This window comes from Spea bombifrons, chromosome 3 (genome assembly GCF_027358695.1).
Source record: "Spea bombifrons isolate aSpeBom1 chromosome 3, aSpeBom1.2.pri, whole genome shotgun sequence".
NCBI lineage: Eukaryota > Metazoa > Chordata > Amphibia > Anura > Pelobatidae > Spea > Spea bombifrons.
The window spans coordinates 38422259-38441226 of NC_071089.1; the positions used below are offsets into that span (position 1 = coordinate 38422259).

The window sequence follows — 18968 nt, forward strand, 5'->3', positions numbered from 1 at the left end:
CTACTAGTTGGCTTCCTAGGACACCAGACCTGGGGGCCACTACTTTAATCAAGAGGGCACCTTTGCTTGATACCGACGTGTAAAGAATGACATTATGAACAAGGAAGGAAGTTAAAGTGTCAAATTAACAAAGTATGGTGAGCCTCTCAGATAGCTCAGCAGGGAATTTTCACAATCCTTGACTTCCTGAACCAAATCTGGTATAATTGAGGGATGCATGGATTTATATGAAAAAATGTATATCTCTTTAAATGGCTTCCATTATAATGAATTAACTGAGCGAGAACTGTTAATAGTATTATTCCACATCTAGGATTAAGACCAACAGTCCCACCCAGCTGCTAACAACACAGTCTATAGTGTGAGCAGATTAACTGGAATCATCTGTGGCAGTGTCTAGTGTTACCAGCAATGAAAGAATAAAACAGATTGATAACAGTCTTTGCAAGTATTTGCTTAAAAGTGCCAACTATAAAACCAATAAAATTTCATGTGAAAGCATAAATGAAGAGTTTGGCTAAACAAATGTATTTAATAATCAATGTTCGCAAGAATAAGATGATGATTTAACAAAGTGTATTATGCGTATACTATTTAATTTTTCTATAGGTTGCTTCAAGTAGATAACCATTCAACTATATTCTCTACTATCCACAGTGCAAATGTATAGATATTTTTATAGTTATATGCAGACAGCACAGATATTAATTATGTCAGTGAGAAAGATAAATCTACAGCCCTCTCTCATCAACATGATAATATAATTACTGGGAAACATAAAATGTGTCCATGCATAAAGAAAAAGAGCATAGGCAATTTTAGAAGATAAATGTATTGAATTAAACTCAAATCATATTACAATTGTAGCATTCAATTTTGCACTAGAGATGTCTATCACTGTCCTTGTTTCAGGTCTTCTAGGATTATTCCTGTTATATTTTATTTATATAGCACCAACAGACTGCATAGTTATATAGACAATAACAAATATAGCCAGACATTCATATTTATGGAGCAACTATTTAATCTGACAAATGTATAATCAGACATGTATCATTTTACAGTAGCCATTTAGGAAAGGGCCCAGGGATAGGTTAAGCCAAGTGGCCTTTTTAGCCTCTGTCCTCCCTCCAGTAAATAACATATATACTGTACTAGCACACATATTTACATACACTCCTAAACACTCCTGCAAACAAACATCCCTTCTATATAATCCCTTACATATACACACTCATGCCAAAACACTTACCCATACAAACACACACACACACACACACACACACACGATTTTTAGCCTTATTTCTCGCCTCAAGGATGGGGCAGCCATACATTAGATAACAGCATTTTTAACAAGAACATATGGTATTAACAAGACTTGTGCATTAAAATTTGTTTTGGAAAATTCAGCAATGCTATCTAAAAGTTTCCTACCTTCTCGCCAGACCAGTTTCGCATCTTCAGTCCTTAATCTGGTATCTTCTTTCTTCGTCCGCATCTCCGCAGACATAACCTGGCAACTTCCACCAAAATGGCAGTGCTGCGGTGACGTCCTCCCTAGATCCTCCAATCGAGGGAGATGACGTCACCACAAGCAGCAACACTTTTGCGGAAGTTTCCGGGTTATGTCCACGGAGATGCGGACGAAGAAAGAAGATACCAGGTTAAGGATTGAAAATAGAATAGAGAGAAAAGAAGGAAGATAGAAGAGGCAGAAAAAGGCTATTCAGCAGAGAAGGTGGGAAGCATTTAGAGAGCGTGAGAGGGAATAAGATTAAATCTGGGCACGAATTTCTAATTAAAAATTCCCCCAAATTTTCAGCTATACCGAATGGGCAGGGAATGTAATTGGTTGCACAAAATTTTTTTTGTTGTGTACATAAACCCTTTCATATCATTTATATAGGGAAATCATACTCAAACCACCTCTCCCTGAAACACTACCTGACTTCAGACAAATGATTTACAAATATACAGAATTTTTCAGACTCCCTTACAATTTCAGCTACAAACTAAACAACTCTTTCTAGCCGCAATTTAGACATACAATCCAATTATCCATTTCATTTTCATTTCCACAGTGTGGGTTAGATCATTTATCATGTTTGACGATAATGATCAGAAAAGCACGTGGAAAAAGGGACTTCTCGATGTAACAAATTACCTACGACATTAGCATAGCTTACATGATCCTGTCAACGAGTTCTCTGAAAAACTAAGAGGTAATTCAATTTGCAATGTGCTGAAGTGTTTGACAGGCTATTTTACCTTAACAGCTGCCAAAAACAATAATAAAAGCCCTGAGCCACTGAAATTTCGTAAATACTGTAAATTAGTTCTTTATTATAAAATCTGATTTTTTTTAGCTGCTAATGGGAAGGCAAGGGGAGCAATCTCAAGATATACATCTGAATTCTTTATCATTTCCTTTCAGTGCTCCTTACCCTTCGCCATCCATCATGTACATGCAGACAGCTAGGAGCAATGATACAAGACCCTTACTTTAGTGATCCTTGAACCATGTGTCATCTACCTTTTGCATTATTCCCGATCTCTGGCTAAATTCCATCTCCTTGCTTAAAAAGACTATTACCATAAGAACTCCTAATAGTTTTAACCCCACACAGCTGCCACTCCAGTGGCGGTTGTGCAAAATTTAAAAAATTAACCAATCTCGTTAAGCTATCCAAAGCCAGTCCATGGGCAAAAAACACCACTAACTGGGTTGTTTTTTGGGTTTTTTTATACTGTAGAAAAGAAAGTTGGTATGGTTATGATTGGGCACTTAAGGTCTAACACTTAAACTTTTAACACTAATCCTTGAAGCCATAACAAATGGAATGTTGATGGAGATTGCAGGACTACATGCAGGATTATAATCTAACAGTTAAAAGTAAGACAATATATATGGCAGTATTACCGTGTATACGGTATGAATTTTTATTAAGGAGGTCTTTAACAGCTTTGATATGTAATAAACTAGCTACACAGTACACCTTCTTAGATGCTCAGTTTATCAGTAGGATAAACAGGGGTTCTATCAGAAGCTATACTGTTTGTACATCACAGAGCATCCAAGACTAAGCGTATTAATTCAGTTTCACCTGGATGCAGTTATAACACTTTAATAAATCAAAATGATCAAAATGCCCCCAGTGGCAGGTCAGAAATCAGTTTCCAATTCAAATTCGCCGTAATATACGGCTTTACTGACACCCAGTATTTCCTGTCACTAAGAAGTATATTGAATGCCTCTTCTCATCACGGTGCCACAGCCTACAGAATACCCAGAAAAGTATAGCAATGCCTACGAGCAAGAAACTCGTATTTTGCCAGTTAAGAAACATTAACAGCTATACATTAAAAAGGGTTGAATATAAATATCATGAGCGCCTTGCTTCTGTTTATTTCTTTCTTTAAGACACAAACCTATCATTACCTTACTTTCTCCTCAAGGTGTACGGAACCATTAGTGGTCATGTGGCTGGATTTAACAAATGGCCCTTGGAATGAACATAAAGCCTAAAATTTCACAGGTGAGAAGGGCAGTCTTTCAGTCAAACATCAAACACTTAGTGGGGCTTTCTAGTAATTATTTTAATGGTAGAACATTTACTATATAATGATACAACAAGCCAGAACCAGGTCATTCTCCAGAATGATTCACAAAACCCATGTACCAGCTAAGCCCTCTGTCTACACAGGTCCTCGGGGGGATCTAAAGATAACAGACACAGTTAGGGCCTTTACCAACTTAGAAACAGGAAGTTCTACTTACCGAGAGCTTCTTTTCCCTGTCAATCCCTGGTGACACTAAGGATAGACTCCTCCTCCGTACCTGATAGGGCAGGACTCGAAACTTTAAAAGGGCCCTCCCCTCCTACTAACACCAGTGAATACCAAAGACTACACAGGTAAAGCAATCTGATGTAACAAATTTTATTGAAAGGAAGGGAGGGAACAAAAATGTGTCACCAGGGATTGACAGGGAAAAGCAGCTCTCGGTAAGTAGAACTTCCTGTTTCCCTGCCATCCCAGGTGACACTAAGGACAGATTTACCAAAGAAGAAGGGTGGGCAAACTAAGGAGACAAAACAGCCTCAAGGACCTTCCGACCGAAAAGAGTCCTCCTGAGCCATCTGGTCGAGATGGTAATGCTGCACAAAAGCGTGGAGAGTCCGCCAAGTAGCCGCCTTGCAGATCTAGTCGGGCGAAAGACAACATCTTTCAGCCCAGGAAGTGGAGACTGCCCTAGTAGAGTGGGCACGGATCCCCACAGGAGCAGGTTGGCCGGCTGCAGAATATGCCAAGTTGATGGTTGCAACAATCCACTTGGCGATGGAAGACTTGGAGATACTGATGCCCCTGTTGGGCCCTGAAGAGGCCACGAATAAACGAGAGGACTTACGCAGGGGTAGAGTCTGTTCCAAATAGATGGAGAGGCATCTCTTCAGATCCAGAGTGTGAAGAACTTCTTCTTCAGCCGAGCCAGGATCAGGAAAAAAGGTAGGCAACACGATCTCCTGGTTCTTGTGGAAAGCCGACTGAACCTTGGGTGCGAACTCTGGCGGCAGAGAGAGAACCACCTAATCCGTGAAAAAACGGAGAAATGGTTCCTTCGTAGACAAAGCCTGGAGTTCACAAATCCGACGAGCGGAAGTAATCGCTACTAAGAAGGCCGTCTTCAGCGATAATAGATACAGAGAAACCGACTGAAGAGGCTCAAAAGGAGGTAATGCGAGTCTTCGAAGGACGAGATTCAGGTCCCACGGAACCATCCTGGTGACCGAACGAGGACGTATCCTGACGATGGCCTTGGCAAAACGTCTGATCACAGGCAGAGATATAAGCTCGAACCCGAGGAGAGCACTGATGGCAGAAATCTACACCCGGATCGTAGAAGGCTGAAGGCCACAGTCGAATCCTTCCTGGAGGAAATCCAGAATAGAGGCAGAGGAACAGGAAGTTGGCAAAATCCCCTTGGAACAACACCAACTGTGAAATCTCTTCCAGATCTTAATGTATCGCAGAGAGGTAACCTTCTTTCTACTCTGCAGAAGAGTCTCAGCCACATGACAAGAAAAACCTTGCGCTCTCAGCAGTCCGCGTTCAATCTCCAGGCCGTCAGGTGGAACACGGCAGGGTTTGGATGTAGGAACGGACCCTGATGTAGAAGGTCTTTCCAAGCTGGGAGCTTCAGAGGGGGAGAGAGACCTAGAGCGATCAAGTCAGAATACCAGACTCGCTTCGAGACGTATGCGAGACGGAAATTCCATTCCTGTGAGAAGGCATCTATTGCCAAGGGATGATCCTGAGGCCTGAGGGAAAAGAAGACCGGAATCTGAGCATTGTCTCTGGATGCCATCAGGTCGATCTCGGGCAAGCCCCCCTTTGGACGATTAGATTGAAGGCTATCGGATACAGAGCCCACTCGCTGCTTAGCACAGGAGTTCTGCTCAGGAAATCTGCTTGAGAATTCAAAGTTCCTCTGAGGTGAACGGCAGACAGAGTCATGTGATGGGACTCTGCCCAAAAGGAAATCCTGAGCGATATACAGAGAAGCCGAGGACTTCTTGTGCCCCCTTGTCTGTTGACATAGGCTACCACTGCTTGATTGTCGGAACGAAGCAAAATGTCCTTGCCGGCGAGCAGATGCTCCCAGTGATGCAGAGCTTTTTCTACTGCAAGTAACTCCAGACAGTTCGAGGGAAGAAGTTTTGTAGCTGGAGACCAGAGACCCTGCACAAACAGGTCTTGATACGTAGCTCCCCATCCCTTGATGCTGGCGTCGGTGGTGACGTTCTGTTGGAGCCACCAGGAGAGGGAAGCTCTGACCTGCGGAGGAAGACAGACACGCCTGTCCAGAGCCAATGGGTTGTCTTCCAGATGGTTGAGGACAAATCCCTGAAGTATTCTCATGTGGGCCAGAGCCCAGGGCACTGCATAATTTGCGGAGACCATCTTGCCCAGCAGGGACATACATAACCGTAAGGAGCTGTGGCGCGCAGAGCGAATTCTGCGTACTAGGAATTGAATCCCCTCTATTCTGGCAGTCAGAAGGAAAGCTTTCCCGGAGCAGGAATCCAGACGAAGACCCAGGAACACTAGATGTTGAGAGGGAACGGTGCAGGATTTGTCCCAGTTCAGAATCCAGCCAAGATCTTGTAATGTGTTGACCACCGTGGAAAGATGAACCCGAAGAATCTGCGCCGACCGGGCATGGATAAGCCAATCGTCCAGAGAAGGAATGACTGAGATACCCTGGACACGGAGATGGGCCGCCACAACTGCCAAAAGTTTTGTGAAGACTCTTGGTGCTGCTGACAAACCGAATGGAAGGGCTTGAAACTGGAAATGCTGGACAGTTGAACCCCGAGGAATCGCCACTCTCAGGAAACGTTGATGAGACGGATGGATGGGAACGTGGAAATATGCATCCTTTAGGTCTAATGAAGCCATGAAGTCGTTGAGGCATAAGGTATCGAGGGTGGATCTTACTGTTTCCATCTTGAACCTGATAAACTGTAGGTGACTGTTCAAAAAACGCAAGTCTATGATTAAGCGAAGGCCAACCGGTCTCTTGGGGACCAGAAAAACCGGAGAATAAACCCCTTGGCCCAATTCTGGCCAGGGGACAGGAACCAGGACTCTGAGGTCTGACAACTGCTGAATGGTGGATAACAGGACCGACCGCCTCGCCTGGTCTGGAGGAAGGTGGGAGATCAAAAAACGGTCTGAAGGTCTGGTCCGGAATTGAAGTTGATAGCCGTGCGATACAATGGCTCTCACCCAGGGGTCTCGGGTGAGGGAGAACCAACTGTCGGTGAAAAAACGGAGCCTTCCTCCCACCGGAATGGAGGAGGCGTCATGCAGCGTTCTTGGGGTCTTGAAACGCTTTGGGGAAGGAGATCCTGTCAAATCTCCCCCTTCCACAAGGAAATCTGCCTCGAAAGTTTTGTTCTCTAGACGAGGGGTTGAATCTAGAACTATGGCCTCTAGATTGTCCCGGGAAAAAAGGCCGAAAGGACTGCCGTCTTTTCGAAGAAGGCTTTCGTTGAGGCATCCAATGCTTCTCCCCTGAGGTCTTCTCCAAAAGGCAGAAGCAATTCCAGGTTTAAAGGCCGCAGCTGAAGCCTCGAAAGATTTCTTAACTGCAGCTTCAGCTTTCTTTTCCATATGGTCAGAAAAATGAGAGCCATCCTCAAGTGGCAGAGTAGTCTTTCTGGAGACCTTCATAACAGCAGTATCCACCAGCGGGGTAGCGCAAAAATCAGCAAAGTTCTCATCCAAGGGAAACATGCTTTTAACCCGTCTGGACATGTTAACCCTCCTTTCCGGGTGGTTCCATTCCTGCTTGATAATGTCAGAAAGTGCAGGATGAACAGGAAACGAGGCAGACTGCTTGGAGAAGCTGGCACCAAAGAAAGGGTCATTTTTCTGGGTGGAGGTCTCCTCCAAATGCATAGCTGACCTCACAGCAGAAATTAAAGTCTCAATTTCCTCCACCGGGAACAAAAAAGAACTTTCCTCCCGGATCTCTCCTTCCTCTGAGGAACCTTTCTCTACCTCAGGATAATCAAACTCAGAGTCTGAGAACAAAGGCTGACGCCCCAGGAGAGCAGGGTCTTGTACCGCGGGAAGGTGATGATAGGCAGGAACAGGAACCGTCTGACGGAAGGCAGAGAAGGTAGACTGCATCTCCTCTTTAAGCCAGACCAAAAATTCCTACCCCCAGACGGCTCAGAATCCGCTACAGATCTCAGGCAAGCGGAGCAGAGTTTCTTCCTTGAATCCTGCAAAGCCTTGTGACACCCGGAGCATTGGGCATGTTTAGACTTCATAACAGCTTTCTTAGGCTTGTCCTCAACAGAGGGCGGCTCAGAATTATCAGGGGCCGACATGATGAAAGATGCAACAGCCCCTGACTAAAAGAAAACAGCAGGAACACACACAGCATCCAAATCACTTACCTTCTATATATACAGTGAAAAGGAGCTGAAATTAGGCTGGAATCTGCAACAGCAGAGTTTGGCGCCAAATTTTCAAATTCTGACCAAAACGAGGCTTGGAACGCACAACCAGAAGTGCAGAAGCCCGAACCGGAAGACAGCAGACTCCATATTGGCCGAAGCCAGTAAGCCGCAACAGCGGCATCAGCCGCTGAATACTCAGACCGGCAGGCGTCCCCGGCTATAGGAGGTGCTGGCAACCCGCTGGCATCTCCGTAAACACGGCCAGTGGAGCTGCCGCTAACCGCCAGGACGGCGGCCATGATCACCGCCGGGACGCCGGCGGCGGTGCAGCCGAACACCGCCGGGATGCCGCCGCGGCCACAATCACCGGGACGGCGCCGCCGCGCTCACCGTCGGGACGACGGCGCCGCTGCGATCACCGCCGGGACGACGGCGCCGCTGCGATCACCGCCGGGACGACGGTGCCGCTGCGATCACCGCCGGGACCGGGAAAAGCGCTGGGCGCCGCAGCACCAGCCATCAGGCTGAGGTGCAAGGTATCCCCCAGGAATGGGGGCTTAGCCCGGGGAAACGGCTCAACCTAGAGCCTAGAAAAAATAATAAAAGGGTAGACGAGTCCCCTACCTGGTAGGGCAGGAAAAAAAACACTGGTGTTAGTAGGAGGGGAGGGCCCTTTTAAAGTTTTGAGTCCTGCCCTATCAGGTATGGAGGAGGAGTCTATCCTTAGTGTCACCTGGGACGGCAGGGAAATTCTCCTTACTGTCCACCGGTGCACAGAGTTACATTGCACATGGAAGAGAAACATATACCAAAATCATTATACTTAGAAACAAAAGAAATAGTCTTTCCACAGCCCTGCTAAAAGTTAGAACACGGGTCCTTAAAAAATTACCAATACGCGAGGCCAAGCTTTACAGACAGACACCAGTTGTAACGCAGCAAGTATTCCTCTCTCAGTGACATTTCCATTACTGCACAACCCGGTGGATAGAATAAAAGTATCTTCTAACCTCACGGCTAGTTTAGTGCTGGGCAAATCAGGCAGCTGCCTGAGACACCTGGACCAGACGGGTGACGGTTGTTCACCCTAACCTTGTTGCCAAAATGACACATAAAATGTCACAAAAACAGAACATTTGCTAATAAAACAGTACCGTTATTTAATGAGATACTAATTCTTTCATTCATATTAGTGGACTAACAAAGCTGTCTTCACTTTTTTAAAACTAAGAAAATATCATTTAAATTTTGTGTAGTTGTGGATATTACACAACTCACATACCCCACACATATCCCATTAACAGCCTACAACAAAATCCAGGATAGCGCGAAGTAAAGGCCATGACCGTGAAATATTTTCTTTTAGGCAATCCCTGACAATCACACAAGCCACATCTTACACTGTCAGATCCACTATCCTGGCTCTTGAGGACAGTTCCTTTTATCTCACTCATTCTGTGTATTTATTAGAGAGCATGTGCAGACCTCAGTGGAGACCTTGCAACATCTTCTCCAACTCCTCATTGCAATTCCGCATTACATTCAAAGCCAGGTATCTCATGCCATTACTATACCAGGCAAGCCAATCTCATTGGGGAAGTGCAGAACATGAAAGATAAATGAGTAGAGGCTTAGTGAATACCTTTGAATTTCAAATGCTCACATTTTAAAAACAGCTACAAGACAAAAGTACCAGAAATAACAAGAATCCCTTACAGGGAAAAACATTGAATTCAACTATTGTTAGGAATGAAGTCTTGCCACTAACTGCAAATGATTTCAAGAAAATAATTTCAAGTAAAATAGATGCTCACAACGAACTGCAATATCCTTGGTAGATTTGACGTGAGAAGCTTACAAAAAAATTAATGAGTATGAAATGGGATATTTTAACCTCAGCCTGACATTTTACATGAAAAACAACAGAAAAAGGAAAACAAAGATATAACCTTTTACAGCTGCAAAGGTTTTACCACCATCATTTTATTATTCCAAAGCATTCCAAGCTGTTTCATAGAAATTGGGCTTTAAAATATAAATATGAGAAAAAAAAACATGTTTCATGCTTTAGATTTGTTTAAGAGTGACAATGATTCCCTAAGCCTGCTGTGAAATGTTAGTAAGTGACCTGAGAAGCTGAATATCGGTGGCAGCAAAGATTAAGAAAACATGCACCTTTGTACTGTTCTCTAACTTTTTAGATAATAAAGTATGTTTTAATTTACCATTTACTGCAACTACCCACAAATTTGCACAACAGTGTAGGAAGTGCTGTCCAAATATCAGTCCAGTCCATAAAGACCTTTTGGTGGCCTTGAAAGCTTGAGAATGTCCAATGGTGTACTAAAGCAAGAAAATCAGTCACCTTACCATTACGACCATTGCCGAAAATACTGGCAAGTACTGAGGTACGCATCAAGAGCAAACTCACTGCTATTTGTACCGCATGTTAACCTCTTAAATAAACATAGCAAAAAAAGTATTGTCCAAAATGAAAGAAGCAACTAGTTAAAATGATAAAAATAGGATAGGCACAAGGCGGGAGACCGCCTACGGGGCTAACATCCAGCAGCTAGCTGGGTTACTGCCTATTTTAAAGCAAACATAGTTATTTTATTTATGGCCCAATATGGTGTCACATAAGTATTCCATTAACAAAGATAGGCTCCACCAAGCAGAAAATATATAGTAAAGCTCAACATGATGAGGTAGCAGTGTGAAAATGATGACAAAGTAAATTGTGTATGTTTTTCCTCATCCTCTGGCTATGTTAACACCCAGATCAATATTATGCAGTTCAAGCAAAATGGGAAAATTCATTTGTTATAAACAAAAAAAGAACTAGAAAAAAAAGGAGAAATAAAGCAAGCAGCCATGGGCATGCCCTGTCATTTCGTCTTTGGAAGGAAATGCACTAATAAACTCTTGCCCTTAGGTCATCGTTCACAATGGGCAATATGCTGCCAAGTCATATTAATGGCAATTCGTATCAGTGGCCCCAAACTTTCCCTTAAAATTATCATCTTTCCACTGCATAAAGCAGGATGTCAGATTTAACGTGCCACCGAGATACAGGGGCTGTCATCATGGTTAATCCTTAACACTGCCTTCGCACAGATGAAGCTGAATACCCACCACCCTCCAATCAGGGATTAAGACATATATTTGATGGTTAATGTTATTTCCTTTGTGTACAGCCAAGAGTTCACACAACATAAGGGCATTTTTCTTATTATTAAAATGCATTGCCATATATTGTTTTTAAGGCAAACAGTGGAACCAAGAAAACTACTTAGGTCTACTGCATGCTTGGTCCTCCAAGGGTGAAACCATACATTTGGGACCATACATTTTGGTCCCAAACTCACATATTGGCAAGGAATATGGTTCTGCCAATCGTCTTTAAAGTAACATGGGCTATTTCTAACAGTCTTCCTGTAAATTGACCACATAATGAGGAACTTCTGGCAACACTATGCCCCCCAAAATCTTCTTCCAAAAAATATACTGTAAATACCTATCTAAAGAAATACATACATAACTTTGGAGCATTCTATTTCCATTAGTTTCACTTTGGAATAAATTTAATTAGCTAACAGGTAATTAAGGTCATTAACTCATCTGTAATTCTTACACTACCAAGTGAATTACCGTATGGTTTGCTGTAATCAAGAGACAGCTGGGGATTTCTAAAGACTTTTCATTACTAATGAAGACTTTTGTTAGGACACGCTGAGAAGGCTCACAAATACAGACAAGTACACATTTATAGAAAAGATAGGTGACTGCTTAGTGAAATCTTTTTGTGCAGCAAATTATAAAGCTCACGAGTGATGCTTAACATATAAAGCTTGGAGAGTCAGCGTCTGAGTGTATGATACATCAGATTTCAGGTTAGAGCGATGGACAAATCCTGGGTCTACTCACTAACAATCAGACATTGGCTACATTACGTAATGATCAGTCCAAAAATTGGCGGTGTCAATGCCAGCACTACTAACAAAAGCATCAGGAAACAAATTAGTTGTGATGGGATTCTAAAGGACTTCCTTCCCTGCATGCCTGGTCAACATAGACCACAATATTAGCATGCACTGCAACAGTTTTTACTCAAAATTATCTCAAAACAATCACATGCATACGGTAAAAAAAAAAATTGCTACAAACAACTATAAGTTACTACCAGGTGAACTATCACTCCTCACAAGAGCACTTAAGTACTTTTAATATTTACATACATTAACTTTTGACCTGTTACAGAACAAAGAGGACCTTCTTGAGGCATAGCCTGCAGTATTAAGTTTGATTTTTAGGAGTGTGTTGGCCAGCAAACTTTGGGGCTAACTATACGTCTAACTATAGATCTGTAATGACGATGATGGGAGGAAGTAGGGTATCTTCAAGGCTATAAACAGTGACACAAAACAAATAATGGGTTCAGGTTAACAAACTTGAACCGTCCTGCTGTAATAAATACAGTACTGGGTATGCATTAAGAAAAGTACTTACCTCGAACAATAAGCTGTGCAAAATTTGAAACACCAGATCCCCTTTCTGATTGTGTTACACATCTGTACAGGTCTTCATCAGCCTTAGTTACCTCTCGCAACCTAAAGGAGGCTGCAAATCTTCTGTGGTTGATATTTTTTGTTTGGGCCACCGGAATATCTTCTCCATTCCGCCTCTGTATAAATAATTTGCATGACCGTCAGATTATTATTATCAGAGTACCAAGACAAAATGCAAAACAATCTAACAGAAATGATTTCTGCTATCACCCAATGAGTAGTACATAGAACCACTAAATGCTGTGACATTACACAGTTACAAAGTTTATTAGGTTAAAAAAAAGACAAAAGTCCATCAATTTTAACAATTCCGCAAAACCGTATTAGTTGATGCAGAAGAAGGTAATGTCATCTCAAAGGGAAGAAATTCCTTCGACTGCAAGGCAGTTGGACTCACCATGGATCAACATGACCTTATCTGCTCATGAAATCCACCCAGGGTTATTACACATATAAATATTAATTGAATTGGCCAAAACTACTTCAGGTGACAGTCTACTCCACAATTTAACTGTCCTAACAGCAAAGAAACCTTCTCTATGTTTAAGACAAAAAACACCTTCCAATCTTAAGACAACTGACAACTGACCTTGAACATACTTGTAAAGCTTTATCATATCATCACAAAGATATATTTTGCCTATTTTTGAAAGTTGGATAGCAGCATGCTCATATAGACAAACTACAGACAGTTTTTTTGGGGGGGGGTTTTGCGCAAAGTCTTGTTTTCACTAAAAGGTTAGTAATGAAGGGTTGGGGTGAAGGTATACATCTACCATTTTGCCAACACTGTTACTTGTATGGCAAATGCAGTTTTTTTTGTTTTGTTTTTTTTTTTTTTTTTAATTCCCATGTTTGATTTAAAATAAATTCTATCCCAAAACTATAGGATTATTCCAAAAGAGAATACAATTAACAAAATACTGGGGACTGCAAGTCTGTTCAAGTCTCAGAATTAGCACTTGCTATTGAGACTCATGAGTGAAAATTGTGCCAAGAGCAAGTTGAAATAACGAACAGAGGTCTTCAGGTCTGGACAGAATATAAAGATCATATACAACTCCGCATTGTACAAGATGAATATGTTATACACTGCAGGCTGATGGTAACACAAATTTTAAACGATTATCTCCTTCTCTTTAAATGTGGCCAATCCGTCACAATTTCTCCCTGCATCTGTTGCATTGGCACAATTGATGGCTTAGCTATGCACACAAAGCCATTTTTTTTTTTCACAGTCAAAAATCTCAGCTTATAAACCCTGCAATACAATCAAGCATTGCTTAACAAAATCACAGAGTAAGCCAACTGGCTCCTAATAAAAGGAGGAATTGCAGCTTTAATCACGTGACCAAGGGCCTGTGACATCTGCTTCTATGAGATAAACACAAAGAGCCCTGATATGCTTCTTACAAATACAGGTTATTTCCGCATCCACGTGTTAGGAGAAATGTACATTCCTTTCATTTCTCTCACAACACAGTGTATGGAGAATGACATCTAAGAAGGAAAATTAAATATGCTACAATAAAGAACATACTACACTATTTTTTCTTTTTACCGTTGAGTAAGTCCAATAGCCTCTCAGCATACCTGGGAACTTTTTGGCTGCCCGAAACCCTGCTTGCGAGAAGCAGATAGGAGGTCCCACTGGCGTTGAGGGAGGCATGCCATTGTTGGAGGGGAAATGGGTGGGGAAATGGGTGGAGAGTAGGGCCATGTGCCGAAACCCGAGAGCTCTCAGCTATGCCTGTTCGTGATAACTATACTTTTGGTTATATATTACGTATATGGTAGCTTAGTATAGAGAGAAAAGTGAGAGCAAATGTTTATTATGGCTATTATATAAAGTGCTGTGCAAAAGCTTTAGGCAGGCGTTAAAAAATGCTGCAAAGCAAGAATGCTTTCAGAAACAATTTATTATCATTTAACAAAAAGCAAATCAAATCAATCTACCATACACTCATCTACTGTCCAGAAAAGCTTGTTCAAAAGTGGTCTTCATGGAAGACTTATGGCCAAAAAGCCATACCACCGACATGGAGACAAGGCAACTCACCTATTACCAAAAACAAAGGAACTGTTGGGCAGAAAAAGAGCATGATGAATCAAAATATGAAATACTTAGCTATGCGCAAGGCAGTTTGTTCTCCAAAAGTCTGGAAACTGTGTTTGAAGGTAACAATGAGGCATTGTGAAGGTTCCTTTTAAGTTTGGGGCTGCATTTCAGTTTGGGGCTAAAATACCATCAGGGAGGCAATTTTATTCACCAGAATATATTCTGCAGCATGACAATGACCCCAAACATATAGCCTAAATCATTAGGAACTATCTTCAGGGTAAAGACGAACAATGAGCCCTGGAAGTGATGGTTTTGTCCCCTGATCTCAACATCATTGGGTCTGTCTGCGATTACATTGCGAGAGAAAAGTAACTGAGGCTGCCTAAGTCCACAGAAGAACTGTGTAGTTCCTTGAAAAATGTTGTGGAAGTGTACCTAGAATTGATGCCGTTTTAAGGCAAATCGCGATCACAACAAATATTGATTTGATTTCAATTTTCTTATGTTCCTTAACTTTGCATTTTGTCAACATGTCTGTTTCTGAAAATATTCCTACTTTATAGCACTTTTTGACAGTACTATATGTAACATATCTGACATTACAATGTCATTATTTTCTAAAATTTTTGTTTGGGACCAGTTTAGCATTAACCACTGCCTCTTGTTTATAAGAAGTATACAGAATTTAGATTTAGGGTCTTATCTTGGGTGGCCCTCCTGAGCTATCCTACCCGTTTAAACATTCCTCTCAAGCACATTTGAGAGGAACGAGCCTGTCAAAATATATTGCAAGTGAGAAATTTCTTTGTCACTTGATCTGAACATTTTATCAGCAAGTGCATAAATCAGCGTGTACCTTGCTTAAGTACTCCCAATACATCATCTGCTTACTGACCCTGATATATCAGGGAAGAGATAGGAGTCAAGAACTTCAAACCTCTCAGGAGTTTAATCAAAAGCATGCTCAGCTTACCAAATATGATACTTATTTCTATATAATAAAAGTGCAGAGAAGCCAACAGATAAAACTAAGTGGAAAATTAAGAAGATGAAGGTCAGAATAAAGTTCCCATTAAGTGCAACCAGATAATTGTTTAGTGCACCATTTTCTCATGAAACGGCTGGAGACACTTCAGGCATACCTGAAAACTCCCCATGGTTAGCTGCCTGTAGCTCCCACTCTCCTACTACTAAGACAAACAAAACAAAAGTATATAGAAAAGTCTGAGAAGGAATTCTACCCCTTGCTATATGGGTTAAGGGATCCCATATCAAGCAAATACACTTGAATAGTTTGGTTAAGAAGTCTAGATTATCTGGACGCGAACTGGATACAGCGCTCCTTCAATGTCCTTCATTCTATACCATTAATAAAGTGTTTAAAAACACCAGTCCAAGTGATTAAATATAACTATTTCCTATTCCTGTTTCTGCAATGCCATTGTTCCTTTAACAGTTTTTTTGCCACTTAATTAGGATACACCAGCCGGCAACATCAGTAATTCAAAGCATCATTCTCAATAAAAAAAAAATTTAATTACATTGAGTTAATATTTTAAGGGACCTCATATTGATGCAAAAATGCTTCAGGGGGAACAAGGGATATGTAACATTGTCTAAAACTATTTTAGCAAATGGAAGAATGAAATATTGGCTACAAGGACAGTAGCTGTAAATTATTCATGTACAGCTAAAAGTTCAGCTCCTGGTGGAGAAAAGTTCATATATGAAGAAAAAATTGCATTTGTACTCAATGCAAAGACAATTTTTTAGTTTTTAAAGTCAGAGCTTGTGTTAAAGTGAATCAGAATTTACTTTTCTGCTCTATATCTGCTTTTGGGTGTATTCCACAAACCCCAAGCGGCTCAACATCCACTCATATATTTGGATCATTGCCACATACATAATTACTACTAATACTATGGGTATTTTACCTTCCAGTTTTTGTCTTTTGTTAGTTTTTAGAAGACAGTCTATTTTGACAAAGCTTAAATTATGCAGTATACTGTAGCATTATACATCTGTCTGTATTGGCTTTAAATAACCGTGTCAATGAGACAATAGCGTATTTGAGATGACACTGAAAAGGTTTACTTTTTTCCTTTCATTACCATTTAAAAAATATATACATATTCTATATTTAGAAACTGGTTACTCAAAATATTCTTCAAATGTCGTAAAAGGAGGTCTAAACATGTCCCCTTTATTGTAACAGCGCTACAGAATCTGCTGGCGCGCCATAAATAAATGCAATTTTAAGTTAAGGACAATCGTATATACGGCAATTTAATTTTAGTGACCCATTCAAGCTTTGATAAAATGAGATTTGTATTGAGAATTTTCACAGAAGCGGTTTTAGTGACATCTAAAGTGTAACATACAATGCGACTAAATTATGTTTTCTGTAGGACACAAATACGGAAAGTATGTCCAAAAAAGAACCCCTGCTGCCTTTCAGTGAAAGAAGAGAATACATCTTAAGACTTATTTTATGTTGAGCATAAGTCATGTAGTATCGAGACTAGAATGTACTGAAGACATCAGCTGTACTGAGACAGCCTAGTATCTCATTGCAAAGCACATATCATTATAAAGTTGACACAAACATAAAGCATTATAAACGATCTAAGCATTGGGTATATACCGTATTTGCTCGATTATAAGACGGCCCCTCAAAATCTGAATATTAATTTAGGAAAAAAAAGAAAAAGCCTGAATATAAGATGACCCTATAGCAAAAAAGTTTTACTAGTAAATGTTAATTCATAAAAAAATATGTAAACTATATTTTTTAATAAAAGCTATGATTGAAAAAAACATTTTTTTGTTTTTATTTCCTTTTATTTTTCAACCTGCCCCCAAGTTATGCACATCTGCCCCCAGGCTTGCCACTCTGCCCCAGAAATGCCTTATACCCCCCTATATGCCACTAAATGCCACTGTGCCCTATGATATGCCTTTTGACCCCCTAAGTGCCACTCTGCCTCCAGAAATGCCTTATACCCCTCTAGCATTTAGGGAGTTAAAAGGTGTGTTAAAAGGGAGGTGTAACGCATTTCAGGAGGCAGAGTTGAGTATAGAGAGTTAAAAGGCATTTCTGGAGGCAGAGTGGCATATCATAGAGCTCTCGGCCTACAGAAATGCCTTATGCCCCCCGCCCAAAACTTACCGGTGCTTCTGACTCCCTGGCGCGTAGTCGGCACCTTCCGCTGCAGCCGGAGGGAGGTGCGGTTAGCAGTGGGGGTTGTCTGCGTCCATCGTGCATACACCCTCCGGCTGTCAGAAGCACCGGTAAATTTTGTTTTTTTGTTAAATGGGGGGGGGCATAAGACAGGAGCACTGCGGGGGATCTGCATCTTAGTCAGACCTCATTTGAGGTCTGATTATAAGACGACCCTGATTATAAGACGTGCATTTGCTCTGAAAAAAACCTTGTCTTATAATAAGACTATTATAAGACAAGTTTTTTTTTCAGCGGTAATTGATATGAGGGATAAATTACTCCCAATGAAGCATAAGGTGGGGCTAGTGACATAACAGGGTGACACTAACCATGCATTTAATTTAGCATTACCTTCTGGGAAATTATATTATAGGCAAGCAATTCAAACACATAAGTCTGGAAGTAACATAGTTGCAGCACAACCATTCCCCTATTTACGCACACTGGCTTTAGAGCGGACACATGACAGAATGATGCCAGCACGTCCGCTCATCCTTTGTGCATTTGTGGAAACGACCAGACGATTACAGTGCAGGACATGCATTGAAAAGTTTGTTTTACATAAATGCTCTGGACCACATTGTGTACAGGAATGTGGGGTATGCATGTATACGCAAGTGTGTGTGTGTGTACATAAATACATAAATATATATAAAATGTGCGTGTATATTTATATTCTATATATTATGCACACACATTTTGCTGTCTGTAAATTAAGAACTCTCTCCTGGAAGATTTTGATATTCGTGAGGTCCTTTCAAACGCAGTGCAGTAATGTCTGTCAACACTTTGCCTTAGCCTTGTACCTAGGTATGAAACGAAGCGACAGCTTGTCATCCATCATTAGCGCACAAATCGGTGGGCACTTTTTTCCCCAGTGGGACTCTTTTTTTCTCTCTCGTGTATGAGAATACATGGATGGTATTAACATTTTGTGTACAATTTAAATAGGTATTAAGCCCAGTTTTAACCTCCATTAGAAAGAAAATACAACCATATATGAGAAAGTATTTTACATTACATAACATAACATAACATAGGATAGAGAATGGAGAGAGGAGGATGAGAGGCAAGAGAGACGGGCTTCCCAGTACACCCTCACCTCTAAAATGTAGACGTAACAGCCATGTTTTAGCATTTGT

General features: G+C 41.2%; 1 protein-coding gene across 13 annotated transcripts in view; it reads right to left on the reverse strand.

Moving 5' to 3' along the window:
* The window catches only part of PTPRK (protein tyrosine phosphatase receptor type K), a 250435-nt gene that overhangs the window by 118442 nt on the left and 113025 nt on the right, over nucleotides 1-18968 (reverse strand). For all 13 annotated transcript variants that reach the window (XM_053460702.1, XM_053460704.1, XM_053460707.1 and 10 more), the window contains exon 6: nucleotides 12483-12657. In XM_053460702.1, the coding sequence (XP_053316677.1) occupies nucleotides 12483-12657 (175 nt within the window). The remainder of the gene's footprint in view (nucleotides 1-12482; nucleotides 12658-18968) is intronic.